Here is a 14,985-nt window from a genome sequence, read left to right on the forward strand (position 1 = left end):
AAATAAAAATACTTTAATTAAAAGTCAACCTGGATAAGAGAGTAAAACCCAATGGAACATTGCCTACAAGAGATCTAATTTAAATATAAAGGAATGGAAAAAGATATACTATACAAACATTAATAATAAGAAAGCTGAGTGTCTATATTAATATCAGACAAGGTGAACTTCAGGATAAAGAATATAACCAGAGAAAAAGAGGAACAATTCACAATGATAAAGGATCATTCATTAAAAAACATAACAGTTCTACATGAGTATACACCTATTCACAGAGCTTCACATACACAAAGCAAACACTAAAAGAACTGAGAAAAGATTTTACACCTCACAGTTAGGAGTGTTTTCAAAACTAAACATTGTGGGTTGTTTTTTTTTTCCACAAATGGTGACAGGAAAACTGGATATTCACATGCCAAAAAATGAAGTTGGACCTTACACCATATACAAAAATTAACTCAAAATGGATCAGAAACCTAAACATGAGTCAAAGGTATAAAACTCTTCAAAGAAAACATAAAGAAAAAAGTTCATGACGTTGGATTTGGTGATGATTTTGTGGATATGACACCTAAAGCATAGGTAACAAAAGAAAAAACAGATAAATTGGTCTACGTCAAAATTTAAAACTTCTGTGCATGAAAAGACATTATCAACAGAGTGAAAAGCCAACCCAGGAAACAGGATAAAATATTTGTGAATCGTATATCTAATAAGGGATTCATATTCAAAATATATAAAGAACTCTTACAACTCAACAATACCAAATAACTCAATTAAAAAATGAGCAAAGGACTTGAATATATAGACATTCCATCAAAGAAGATATACAAAAAGTCACTAAACACATGAAAAGATGCTCAACATCACTGATCACTAGGGAAATTCAAATCAAAACCATAATGAGATACCACTTCACACCCATTAATACGGCCATTATTTTTTTAAAAAAGAAAAACAGAAAATAACAAATACTGGTGAAGAAGTGGAGAAATTGAACCATGGTGCATAGCTAGTGGGAATAGAAAACAGTATAACTGCTAAGGAAAACAGTATGATGGTTCCTCAAATAATTAAACGTAGATTTACCCCATGATCTAGCAATTCCACTTCTGGGCATATAGCCAAAGGAATTGAAATCAGGTACTGGAACATGTATATTTGTACACCCATGTTCATAGGAGCATTATTCACAAGAGTCAAAAGGTGCAAGCAACGTAAGTGTCCGTAAACAGATAAATAGATAAACAAAATGTGGTACATACAATGGAACATTATCCAGTCTTAAAAAAGAAGGAAATTCAGGCTCATGCCACAACATGAACATTGAAAACATTAAGCTAGGTGAAATAATCCAGTTACAAAACTACAGATACAGTGTGATTCCACTCATATCAGAGACCTAGAGCAGTCAAATTCATAGAAACAGAAAGTAGAATAGTGGATACCAGAGGCTAGGGGGAGGGGAAATGGAGAGCTGGTGTTTAATGTCGACAGAGTTTCAGGGTGGGATGATGAGAAAGTTCTGGAGATGCATGATGCGGACGGTTGCACAATGTGAAAGTACTCAGTGCCACTGAACGGCACACTTTAACATTATGGATATGGTATATGTTACCACAGTTTTTAACATATATGTATACATATATGTATAATATATATGTATATGTTACCACAGTTTTTCTTAAAAAGAGGAGGCGGAGGAGAAGGAGGAAAAAGAGACTGAGAAGAAAGATAAAGGATTTGGGAAGAAAACCTCAGTACATTTTTTTTTTAATTTATTTTTTGCGGTACGCGGGCCTGTCACTGTCGTGGCCTCTCCCGTTGCAGAGCACAGGCTCCGGACGCGCAGGCTCAGCGGCCATGGCTCACGGGCCCAGCCACTTCACGGCATGTGGAATCTTCCCGCACCGGGGCACGAACCCGTGTCCCCTGCATCGGCAGGCGGACTCTCAAACACTGCGCCACCAGGGAAGCCCAACCTCAGTACATTTTTGACTGAGATGACTGAAGTTCATTTTCTTTTTTCTTTTTTTCCCGCAGTGGAGGGAAGTTCTGCTATTGCAGTCTGGCCCAGTTCCCCAGTTCTCCTCTAAGACAACTCCCGTGTGCTAGAGATCTGTAGCCAAGTGGGCCTGTGGGTCTGTATGCTGGCATGTGAACTAGTCTTTTCTTACTTCCCAGTTTAATTTAGGGGAAGGCACTTCACCAAAGTGCTTAAACAGGAAGGAGAAATTACCAACACTGTTATTCTCTCTTACAGCAGCCTCAGATTCAAGCTAAAGCTACCATTATCCTTTTCCCTCCGTTCCCTTAAAAATACTTGTTTCCCTCCTGGATTCCACAGAGAAGGGAAGTTTGCCTGATTCCACAGGCGCAGATGGAGCCACAGGCTCTTGTAGTGATAAGGACCCTGTCCTCCAGGGGTCTCCTATTTGTCCACGGGTGCTCCCTGTGGATTCAGGAGTCAGGCCAGATCCCAGACTTGGATGTGGATTTCCTTTTTTGGGGAGCCCAGCAGCATGTGGGATCTTAGTTCCCCGACCAGGAATTGAACTCCCTCCGCCTACACTGGAAGTGCATCTTAACCACTGGACTGCCAGGGAAGTTCCTTTGTAATTCTTTCTTTTTTGTTTTTGGCTGGGATTTCCTTTCTGAATGATTGAATAAATGCCCAATGTATCCAATAATAGACCCTATGGGTAGTTAATTCAACTTGGTAACAATTCAAATATGACTCCAGAGTAGAGCCTTCACATAGGGCAATAGAACTCTAGCATTGATATAATCATTTTTACAACGGAAATAACAATAATAGTAGCAATAACTAATAATAGTACCAATCGTACCAACATTTGGGATACTTTCATATAACACTTTTCTTATTGACTTATTTAATCACAGTAATGCCACGAGGGAGGTTTCATTATCATCCCCATTTCACAGATGCAGAAACTTGGGCACAGAGGGGGGAGGTAACTTTCCCAGTTCCATGCTTGTCCATAAATTTGTAGTCCTTTTTCTTTTGTCTTTTTTCAAGTTTCAGACTATTTATTAATCAGTGTAAACCCCAGCACAATACACCAACATGATTTCGTGCATTTAGAGGGGAAATATTTCCTGGTTAAGTGGAAAATTGTGCAGGTGGCTTCTGGAAGAACTTCATTCTAAGCAGTTTTATAGTGAAACATTTCATTTAGAAGTCTGGACCTTCTCTCTTCAGTTTGCTGTAATCTACATTCACTGAATAGAACTTGTACTGATCATTGGGACCCAGTTTGTTCCAGGGTTCTGGGTTATCCTTTCTGTTCCAACTGACGTCTGGATTGAACAACACCAGGTGCGAGACATACAGCGCTGCTCCAGTACCTCCCACTCCAGTAAATATGAAGATAGGGATCAAGCTAGGATGCCTCTTGGCCTGAATGATGATCTGGAGAAACATGGTTGCGACAGAAGCCTCGAGTCCAGATGGAGAGAACAACAAACTTTCAAGGCCTGGGACTAAACAGTCTACTGTATTCCTTTTTCTTGACAACTGCTTTCACCGTGGGATGTTCCACTGAGAAGCAGACTAGTTTGAGGCTTGCTCTGTGTTGTTGTATTATTCAAGTTATTTTGCTAGCGAGCCCGGGAAACCAACTCAAATTTGCTGAAGCACTATGGGAATTTATCGGTGGTGTGTATCCAGTTTCAGGCACAGCTGTATCCAAGTGACTAAATGGTGGCTTGCGTGCTCTCTCACGCGCTCTCTCTCTCTTTCTCCTCTCCCCCCACCATGCCCAAGCATGTGAACACCCAGGCATGAGCGCGCGCGTGCGTGTACACACACACACACACACACACACACACACACACACATTTTCTCCACCTCTAGAGTTGCCTACCTCTCTGCTAACATGGTTAAACTGACTAGCATCAGACCTACATCTAAAAGTCTAGAGTTTGGGACTTCCCTGGTGGCGCAGTGGTCAAGAATCCGCCTGCCAGTGCAGGGGACACGGGTTCGAGTCCTGGTCCGGGAAGATCTCACATGCCGCAGAGCAACTAAGCCTGTGCGCCACAGCTACTGAAGCCCGCGTGCCTAGAGCCCATGCTCCGCAGCAAGAGAAGCCACAGCATTGAGAAGCCCGCACACCACATGAAGAGTAGCCCCCTCTCGCCGCAACTTGAGAAAGTGGCGCACAGAAACGAAGATAAATAAATAAAGTCTAGAGTTTGGTAAAAAGACAAGGCTTTTCCCTCTGAAGTCCCAGCATGAATCTGGCCTTGAGTCTTGTGGACCTGTCTTGAGTCACCTAATATCCCTAAACCCATCACTGTGGTCAAGTGGAAGGCAACCTTGGCTTGGCCTGACCTGAGCCAATTGCCCATCTTCGCTGGGTGGGGAGAGGGTTTGGCTCCACCTAAACTGTGTGAATCAAGGCTGAGAAAGGCAGATTGAGATGTCGGTATTCAAAGAAGGAGGGAGTCCATGCAGGACAGACCAAAATAACAGACATTCGTTGCCGCTGCCAGCAAAGCAGTCAGTGGTAGACACTGGATGATATTTGACCACGAGGTTGAGTGTAGGGAATCTTTGTCTTTGGATTGGATGTCCAGTAGCCTGCTTTTTCCCTACAAAGCTTGCTGACCAAAGTCCTTTTAAAGATTCTAACAGTTTTGAATTCATGACTCATGGGTCACTCAAGAAACTGAGCCACTGCCGTAGTTTTACTTCTATTTTGATATTCATTTATTCATTCAACAAATATTATTGCAGCCCTAGCTAGGTGTAAGGATCTTGAAATACAGAGGTGAATCGGTGTCATGGCCTTGGCTTACATTCCAGCAAGGGACTTAATATCCATTTAATGTAGGTTTGCTTGACTACATAAATCACGTGAAGCTTTTGAATATAATGTTGGATTTTCCTATGACACCATGGATAGAATTTCAAATAGTAGCAGGTAGTCAATACATGTTTGCTGATTGATTATATGATGGTAAAGATTCATCCTTGTGGATCATTATTTTTTCTCTATTGTTTATCTGTTCCTAGACCAATCAGATCATGAGTGATGGAGACCAGCTATGTTTCTGAGAACATTGATGGAATGCTATTTCTTACAGGTGGTGGAAATGGAAATTATTTGCTATGGGAACCCCACGTCTACTAATTATTAGCGTGGTGGTAAACGTGTGTGGGAATGGGAGGTCTTACAACTGTCTTTCTTCCCTTTCTGTATTTTTGCTACCTTTGCTCTGGAATTTTAATCTTATTGGGTTAAATTATTTCTGGTGAGGTGTTCAAAGACTTTCAAGTATCTCTGCCTTTTAGAACATTAGCTTCTTTGTTGTGTGTTTTTTCCTAACTATTCCAAATATAGTATAATGACCAGAAAGCAGAAAGAAAAACCGTTTATGTTCTTGACTTTGATATCATATTCACAGCTACCACTTAGTAACTTTCTAGTTCTTAGTTTCATTTCAGTGTCATTTCCGAGGTGCCTGCCAGGATTATAATCATTTCAATCCAAGTTTCTATACATTTAGGGAATAAGTTGCTTCATTTGATTTAAACATAAGACCTTAATATCTGTATTCATACACGGCTCAGAGCTCCTAGTAGAGTTATTGTAGAGCTAGACTACTGTGCATTATTTAATATATTTATTAATTCATTAAGCAAATATTTACTGAACACCTACCACGTGTGAAGGTGGTCAAAAGGTACAAACTTCCAGTTATAAAATAATTAAGTCCTGGGGATGTAACATACTGCACGGTGACTGTAGTTAGTAATACTGTATTGTACATCTGAAAGTTGCTAAGAAAGTAAATAGACCTTAAAAGTTCTCAGCACAAGAAAAAAATTGTAACTATGTGCAATGGTGAATGTTAACTAGACTTGTTGTGGTGGCCATTTCACAGTATGTATATATATATATATATATATATATATATATATATATATATATATATATCTCAAATCATTACATTGTACACCTGAAACTGATATAATGTTATCTGTCAATTAAATCTCAATTTTAAAAAGTATCAACAACAAGGTCCTACTGTATAGCACAGGGAACTATATTCAATACCTTGTGATAAACCATAATGGAAAAGAAAAAAATGAAATAAATAAATAAGTTCGTACTCTCAAGGGCTAGGAAGAGATGTAAACCACAGAATGGGGGAGAGTAGTCAGGGAAGGGCCCTTAGATTGGGGGAGTGTATTACCTTGGTGGCCGTAACACAATATCACAGATAGAGCGGCTTAAACAACAGAAATGTGTTTTCTCACAGTTCTAGAGGTTAAAAGTCCAAGGTCAAGGTGCCAGCAGTTTTGGTTTCTTCTGAGGCCTCTCTCCTTGGCTTACAGATGGCCATCTTCTCACAGTGTGTTCACTTGGTCATCTCTGTGTGTCTTTGTCTGTGCTAATCTCTTATTCTTATTAGGACACCAGTCATATCGAATTAGGGCTACCCTTACAAACCCTTTTTAACTTAATCACCTCTTTAAAGGCCTTATTGATGAATATAGTCACATTCTGAGATGCTGAGGGCTAGGGCTTCAATATGAATTCTGGGAGGACACAATTCAGCCCATAACGGGGGTTCAGGGAGGTCCTCTCTGAGGAGGGGAGACATCTGAGCAGAGACCAAATGAGGGAACGAGTCACAGGTGTAGGGTGAGTCATCTGGGGGAAGAGCACTTCTGGCAGGGGGACAGTGGGTGCACAGGCTCGAGGCTGGAGGCTGGAATATCAAGGAGGCCATGGTGAACAGAACCCATGAGGGAGGGCAAGGATGCCAGAGATTCAAGCAGAGGCCAGCCATGAGGAAACCTGGAGGCATGGTAAAGACTGAATTTTCTTCCGAATGTCATGGGAAGTCAGGGGAGTGTTTTTTGTTTTTGTTTTTGTTTTTGTTTTTTTTTGCGGTACGCAGGCCTCTCACAGCCGCGGCCTCTCCCGTTGCAGAGCACAGGCTCCGGACGCGCAGGCTCAGCGGCCATGGCTCACGGGCCCAGCCGCTCCGCGGCATGTGGGATCTTCCCGGACCGGGGCACGAACCCGTGTCCCCTGCATCGGCAGGCGGACTCTCAACCACTGTGCCACCAGGGAAGCCCTCAGGGGAGTGTTTTGAGCAAGGCAGGGACATAATTTCACATATGTTTGTAAAGGATTATTTTTAAATTTGCAAAGATTTTCTGTAGACTCCCAAGAATTCACTTGGAAAGATCATACTGATCATGAAACCCAGAAAAGTTGAGATGCAGACCTCAGCGGTTACTCTCCACTGATTTCCTAGGAATTCCTTCCCTCAAAGATGAAGGTATCAGCTAAGAATTCTTTGGAATACTGGATTACTACTGATGTTTCTCCTGCCACATACAATGATGCTGAGTTTCTGACAAGAGAAATATCTGGCTCAATTTGCATATATGGAAAAATACCCTTTTCTTGAAGAGAAACTTTGGTTCTGATGATTGGGTCTGTAGTAATTTATTTATAAGGAGTGATGTTGAATTGACATCACTTGGGACAACTTGAGTCAGGGCAAAACTCTGAGGTGTCTTTTCCATCTTTGACAAATGTCATCTCTAGAATAGATGAAGTAACAAGAGAGAATACCAATTACTTTGGAAGTCTTGAGCAACCTGTTGCCAAAAAATAAGGGATCTCCACAAAGCAAGTCACATACCTAGACCCTGTTCTGAAATAACCAGAGACTGGGCATTCTAAAGCCCCATGTACGGGAAGCCTGCACGACACTGGATTATAACCCCAACCATCAACACATTTTAAGTCCCTTAAAATGGCCATATCCATCTGTACAGGGTATTCGTGTTGCACTCAGATTCAGGCACTATACTCAGTAGAAACATATTTGTTGGATAGATTGGTAGTCGTCTTCGTGGGAACTTGTGAACATGAGCCGTCAACTTTTCCCTCTTGTATCTCCATTAAGCTTTGTTACTGAAGGCTGTCTTCTGGAATCTGTAAAAAACTTCCTCATATAGAAGAGTATAACGATTTTGGACACACACACACACACACACACACACACACACAGAGAAACTTTCAACTGTAATCTCCTGGTTAGAGACAGTAGAATTTTAGGTGAGATCAGTTAGATTTCAAAAATAACAATAGGTCACTTTTTCAGTCTCTCTTCTTTTGGAAACACACTCTCTGTTTTATGAATGGCGAGAAGGTAAATAGAAAACAAATTTATCTAGTATATGCCATGGAAATCGTTTAGATAACTGGAAACAACTTCAATATGAATATGAAAGCTTCCCTCACCCCCCAAAGGGAGAGAAAATGTACTAAGCTACTCTGGCCAAATAATTAGAATTATATATGTGTGAATTTCCATATCTAAATCCAAACATTCCTTGTTTAGAACATTCCTCTAAAGATTGTCTTCTGGCACCTGAAGACACGAAATGGCCCAGGATCACAATACATTTTCACAGAGTCTTGGTACTGAAGGATAGAATTCAAGGCATTAGGCAGAATATCTCAGTCAAGTTCTCCAGCATTTTGAAGCTATCCTTGAAGGCTGCATTAAAAGGATAGCACAGCGGTAAAGTAATGTCTCATTTGCTTCAATAAGCAAAGTTGGAGATTATTTATGATAACACAATCATCAGAAGAATGTGTTCCTGTGCATTCTGAAGACATGAAGCCTCACTTTGAGTCTTACTATTAAGTCCTTGCTGTGAAGGGGTGGTAAGTGTGATTAAGCTGTTAGATTAGCAAGGTTCTACTGCATTTTCGCTTTAAGCCAGAGTGCTTTCACAGCTGAGCTGTAATGCTCTGAAAATGCCTGCATAACAAGATCCAGACGTGGAGTTGAATCCCAAATGGTAAACGGCAACGGCATTTATCCACTATTACATTGCCGAAGCCATAAAGAGTCAGCACGTCTGAAAAGACACTGTGTCTAAGTCCCAAAGCGTAGAGGAAGCCAGCGCAGGAAATAGGTGGCTCTTTCAATAATAACATACCGCTACAGGGTGGGAAGGGAGCTGCATTTTCTAGAGACTACCAGCGTGAACTCCAATCCCTTCTTAGAAGTCAAGTAGAAAGAATGAACCTAAATTATCCTGTTGATGACTAAATGTTACATTTAGCTCCCTGGAGTCCATGCTTGGAAGAAAATTTCAAGGAATCACATTTAGCTTGCTGGCCAAGTGGGACTTGCCACATACTTGAGTAAACACAGGTTTCCTAATAAACTGCCTTCCTTAGAAATCTGAAGTACTGAAATCCTTGAGTTCAGGAGGACGTAAATATCTCAGGGAGGCAGGAAAATGGATCAAGTTGTAGAACGATAGAGCTAGAGAGAAAACCAAGTGCACCTTACAGCAGATAGCTAAAGGAGTGTGAGAAATTACACTGTAGAAAAGTACATTGCCGCTGCCAAGTTGAGGCTCTAACTTGCAAAGTCGCCTGGACCCATGAATAGGTTGAATCTTGTACAGACCCTATTTGCCTGGCTTGATAGACTTTCATTTCCCATGAGACTGATACGTTTGGCAGGTGTGACTCTGGACCCGTGCCGAGCAAAATAGGGGAAGACAGAACTACAAGGCTTGGCCTTGGGCTTGGAGAGGTAGGAAGTGAACATGCACACCTGCAACAAAGGTGACAGCATGCTGGTGGGGTTTTAGCGATAGATTTTAATGAAGTTAGGAAGAGTTTAGTGATTGTGACCAAGAACAGAAAGGTAAATGTTTCCTTTGCTTCATTGGTAGCTTATCAGAAGAGTTTAGGGCAGGGCCAGGGGTGCTGAAACACAATGTGCTGAGTCACAGTATCAGGACCGCTGGATCTAGAAAAGTGAATGAAATCTATCAGTGACTCCATTGACAGCGTCCAAAGCCACAGAGGGCGAAGGTATTACTGTTTTCTAGGAGGATGAAAGATGACAGTTAATTGGTTATCTTTGCAAACTTTGGGATATAAATATGAAACGAAACCTTTACCCAGGATCGAAAGTAACCATCATTGTCTTAATTATATATACAAGCTCCTTGACTCCTTTTGGTCCTAATGATTCCTCTCTTTCACAGACAAAACATTTTAGTACATTGATGTCCTTAAATGTATTCCATAGAAATTATTTTGAATGGGGAAAGTCCAAGAAGAAAAAATAAGATACATTTTATCTTCTAAATGGAATAAGTAAAAATAGGTTTCTGACTGCGTATCTGCTATCACATCACTTAGGAGTGACTGGGTGGATTTTTACTGGGTTGGAGGGCACGTTTGCAATGATGTAAGGTGAAATATGGACTCTGTGGTGAACCTTACTCGGAGTTGGGTCCTGCAGGGCTACTTCAAAGAGAATGACAATCATCACTCAAAGACATGGACCTGGCAGGGTGGGGTGAGGCGTATGACTGCCAGTGACCAAAGGAAAAACACACCATATGTATTATCTTAGGTCAGGTTCTCCCAGAAACAGACAAGGAATTTTTAAAGGAGTTGCTCCCTGGGGAAAATCAGAGGGGATGGGGTGGGAGTAGGAGGCCAGACAGGCAGGACAGAGAACACAAAGAAGCCAAGCCAGGGAGCCATTGCAGGCAAGTCCGAGCCTCAGCCTGACCCTGGGAGGGCCGTGGAGTGTAAGTTACACCTCAGACTTGATCCCCACTCTGGGCAGAGAGCTGAGCTTTCATGTTGGGTACCAGCCAGTCATCGACCAACGGCCCCCCAGGAGAATCTAAATTCCAGTCTTCTGAAGAGAGTCACTGGTGCTGGCCATGGGATGCAAACATAGAAGCCAAGGGTAAGGCATCCAGAAATGGAAAAAGAATTTTGAGGGGATCACAGAGACACCCAGTAGTTCATCACATGTATTAAAACCTGTGTACAGGACAAGGAATAGGTATTTCAGATGAGTCCAAAATTCTAAAGGCAGACACTTCAAATTGCAGAAGCTGGTTTTCAGTTGAGCTGCTTCCCTCACGGGTGGGCACCCCGTTGCAGCTGGCAGCAGCGGAGGTGTGTATACTTGGTCATACTTTTGAACAATGGCTGGTGATTCCCCTTCGTAGCTGCTGTATAATCTTAGGTGCCTGCTGAGCTCTTCTCCTGCTGCCCTCGTTGCAGTGGCTGCAGGACTGCTCTGGGGGTACGTCTGACCCAAAACACCTGACAAGCCTCTTTCTTATTCAACCTGTGTCTGGAGGAACCCTTTTTTTCTTTCTCTCCAGACTGAGGGAAGGAGAGGCTGAGACAGTTCTCTTTAAGAAGACTACATAGTCAAGGGCTAGATTCTGTGATACAAATACTGTAAGAGTGTCATGAAAATGCAAGTTAATTAGGATTGGAGGAATCATGGAAGGATTCTTGGAGGAGATGGGGCTTCATCTTGGCCTTGTAAATCAGTGGAATTCAGAGAGGTAGAAGACAGAAGGAAGGGCATCCTGGCCGAGGGAAACAAACTGGGTGGAGGCACAGAAGCGAGACCCAATATGAGCTTTAATGGCACAAGCTGAAGACTGGCTTAGCCCAAGTAAAGAATCACGGCACAAAAGGCTAACTGTTGGGACTTCTCTGGTGGCACAGCGGTTAAGAATCTGCCTGCCAGGGCTTCCCTGGTGGCGCAGTGGTTGAGAGTCCGCCTGACGATGCAGGGGACATGGGTTCGTGCCCCGGTCCGGGAAGATCCCACATGCCGCGGAGCAACGAAGCCCGTGCGCCACAACTACTGAGCCCGCGTGCCACAACTACTGAAGCCCGTGTTCCTAGAGCCTGTGCGCCACAACAAGAGAAACCACAGTGAGAAGCCTGAGCACCGCAATGAAGAGTAGTCCCCGCTCACCGCAACTAGAGAAAGCCCGTGCGCAGCCACGAAGACCCAACGCAGCCAAAAATAAATTTATTTTAAAAAAGGGGAAAAAAAGGCCGACCGTTGGTCGCCCTGGGCCTGAAAATTGGGTCATGGTCTTAAACCGTCTCCCACTCCTGCTTGCTTCCGCTTATTTCTGATTTTCTGCCTAGTTCCCCACTCAGGCTTGCTTTCCATCAAGCTGCGACGTGCGCTGGACCATCCTCCTAATTAATACGTGCCAGGTTCCATGAGCTGACAAGCTTTCAATACAGAGGAACAAATGATACAAGCCAGGACGAAAAGCAGAACAAATAAAGACAGCAGGGGGGGCTTCGAGTGAACAGCATCAGGGAACAGGCAAATTTCTGAGACTTTTTGGAAAAGGGGAAACCTGATGTGTTAATTAGGTGTCTGTGTCAGTAATAAGCCTGCTCAGAGGAAGGTAATGAAAGAAACAAAAGGGGCAGCGGAGGGGGCTGTTCAGGCAGAATGGAAGTTATGGTGTAAGGAGAGGGGGGAGAGTTTATTATTCTTCTCTGTTATTTTATGTACGTCTGTGGTCTGTTGGCTCCGTGAGACGGGACTCGGCCTTCTGTGTTTTATAAAGCCCCACGAATAAAGAGCTTTGGGTATAAATGACATTGCAGTTTCTGCCCCCAGGACCCATTTCAACAGGAAGTACTGCAGCCTTAACCAGCTCCAACTGGTGGCGGATTTGGGCTTTTCTGAGCATATCTGACTCAGAGGAACTGTCTGCTGCTGAGATGGGCCAATAGAAGGGTTCAAAGCAAGAGGAAGCACAGCGGGGCCATGAGGCACCAGAACACCCACAATGAGGGAAGAGGGCTGTGGAGCCTAAGCCTTCATCCAGCTTCAGTCCACTTGGCCGAGGGGATATGAACTCAGGCACTGGAATCAGATAGATGTGGTTCTAACCCCAGCTCTGCCCCTTGCTGGCTCTGTGGTCAGATCTTCCAGCTGGTACTACTGAGCCGAGAAAAGACAGTCTCTCTTCTACGCTGCTGCCAGATTCATTTTCCAGAAGTGCAGCTTCAGATATATCTTCCTGCTGTTCAGCACCGGCTCCCAACTACTTAGCGGGGTGGGTCCCTGCAGGCTTTGGGGACTGAGCGAGTTACTTACTCCTCCTACACCTCACTCTCTTCTTCTGTGAAGTAAGGATAATAGTCACTGCATTGTTGCACTGCTGTAAAAATTAAAGATAATCCTTCTAAAGCACTTGGGACATACCAAGTGCTCAGTTAACATTCATTTTCATTATCTGTTAAGGGACTGCTTGAGTACAAAGCCCAGCTCTCCACTTGCTAGCTCTGTGATCTTGGGCAAATTTCTTAATTTCTCTATGCCTCAGTTTCTTACCTGTAAAACAGAGTTGTTGCGGGGATTAGATGAGTTAATGCCTCTTAAGCATCTTGAGCAGTACTTGGGTGTTCAGTGAGCTTTAGTTTTCTGTCACTGTCATTAGCAGCGCCATCACCATCATCATTTAGATCTGGGAGAAAAAAGAAGGACATTGGGAATATGTGTATTGAAAACTGTCCCTGAGATTGCCTGGGTAGGGGAAACAGTGGAAGGAGCGACTGGACACTCTCCACACTCCTCACCAGGGATTCAGGCAGGTCCCTGGGTCACTGGGACATTTATGATGAGGGAGGGGCTTCCGGATACGGTGGCCTGTGGCCTCTGGCTCTTCTCTCCTGGCCTGTCTGGCTCTAATGCTGGGCCTCCTCCCATCCCAAGCCAGCTGGAAATGGGGGGTAAATCTTCCCAGATCAGCCTGTGGTGATCATGGGGGTTAAGTGGAGAACTCGTGTTCTCTCTGCTGTCATGAGTGTTCCTCAGGGAAAGTTTGTTATGTGGACCAAGGTGGATAGTCATCACTTCCCTTTCTAAAGGTAATGGGTAACATTACACCAATTTTGTGTCATGTCCCTGAGGCTGTCAAACATGTCCCCACCTCTTTGCCAAAGGGCTGGCTATGCAACCCAAACAGGGTAAATCAAAATCATTATGGGGGTTTGTATGAGAGCTGGGGGTGAGGGTGGGGTAGGGGTGAGTTTCTTTCTCTTGCCCTGAGATCAAGAGAGGTAGGATAGGAACCTAGATATGCCAAGGCATTCTTGCTGCCACATTGGAGAGATTCTATCTGAGAGAAGTCAAACCAAGTCAAAAGATAAACAGACAAACTCTTCATGTCATTGCTTGAGCCACTTGATACAGCCATGCCTGGAGGCAGCGTCCCCAGACATCCCAGGTACCTGAGCCAATTCATTCCCTAAAACTGATTGAATTGGGGTTCAGTCGCTTGTGCTGACTAATACGGTGCCTTTTTTTGCAACCATGAAAATGTTGCTTCATATACGTGAAACTCATTTCTGTTAAGAATAATCAGGTGAAAAAAATAGTTGTTGGGAGTCAGCTAAGAGTGAGGAATAGAAAACTGAGGTACAGCAGAAGGCAGAGAAGAAGCACTGAAGCCTCGGGAAAGATCAAGGAAGCTGAGGGGAAGTAAACAAAGGCTGGAGACCAACCAGCTGGCTGAGTTTGAGAGGAGGCAGAGAACAGGGTCACATCTAAGAGGAACAGACAGCACAGGCCAGGCCGTGAGGTTATCATGGACACGGACAAGGTGTTGAATGACCTTACGTGTGGTGGCACAAACTCGGCAAGTCACTGCTCAGCTAGGCTGAGCTAATTAAATAAAAATTATCCGAATCATCTAAATCACAGAAGTCAGTGTGGGCTTAGATCCACATACCCTTGGGTTCAGGGCCAGCTTTGGGACATTCAAGTTGAAGGATATTAGGGAAGTTATCGGACATCTCTGAACCTCAGTTTCCATTTCCGTACCATAGGGATAATAACACCTTTCTCACGTAATATGTAATGAGGCTACTATTTTATTCAAGTTATTCCATACCCCTGGGACCACAATAGGACATGAGAGAGAAGCCCCACAAGTCCATGCCAAAAAGTGCCAAACACACTGAATATGTGGATGAAGGATCCAACATAGAAGAAAAAACTTTTTAGCATGCCTATTATCTGCAAAAAAGTGTTGATTTACAAGCAAATCATTGTGAAGCCATAGGGAAGGCAAATCTGAAAAGTGTCCAGACAGTAAAA

At 43.3% G+C, this 14,985-nt stretch overlaps 2 protein-coding genes across 4 annotated transcripts in view; one reads left to right on the top strand and one right to left on the bottom strand.

The window, feature by feature from the left end:
• Positions 1–14,985, top strand: part of EFCAB11 (EF-hand calcium binding domain 11) — a gene marked incomplete at its 3' end in the record, with an annotated part of 228,093 nt that overhangs the window by 194,596 nt on the left and 18,512 nt on the right. The gene's annotated exons all lie outside the window — the stretch shown is intronic.
• LOC307182549 (cytochrome c oxidase subunit NDUFA4-like) lies at positions 3,007–3,791 on the bottom strand. Its single transcript, XM_079913894.1, has one exon. The coding sequence runs from the start codon at positions 3,443–3,445 to the stop codon at positions 3,197–3,199; it is 249 nt and encodes an 82-aa protein (XP_079770020.1). The 5' UTR covers positions 3,446–3,791; the 3' UTR covers positions 3,007–3,196.

The sequence above is a fragment of the Stenella coeruleoalba genome, assembly GCF_951394435.1.
Source record: "Stenella coeruleoalba genome assembly, chromosome: 2".
Classification (NCBI taxonomy): Eukaryota; Metazoa; Chordata; class Mammalia; order Artiodactyla; family Delphinidae; genus Stenella; species Stenella coeruleoalba.

Bases quoted from the DNA above. Each gene is read 5' to 3' on its own strand.
- LOC307182549 (XM_079913894.1), bottom strand. From the start codon at position 3,445: ATGTTTCTCCAGATCATCATTCAGGCCAAGAGGCATCCTAGCTTGATC.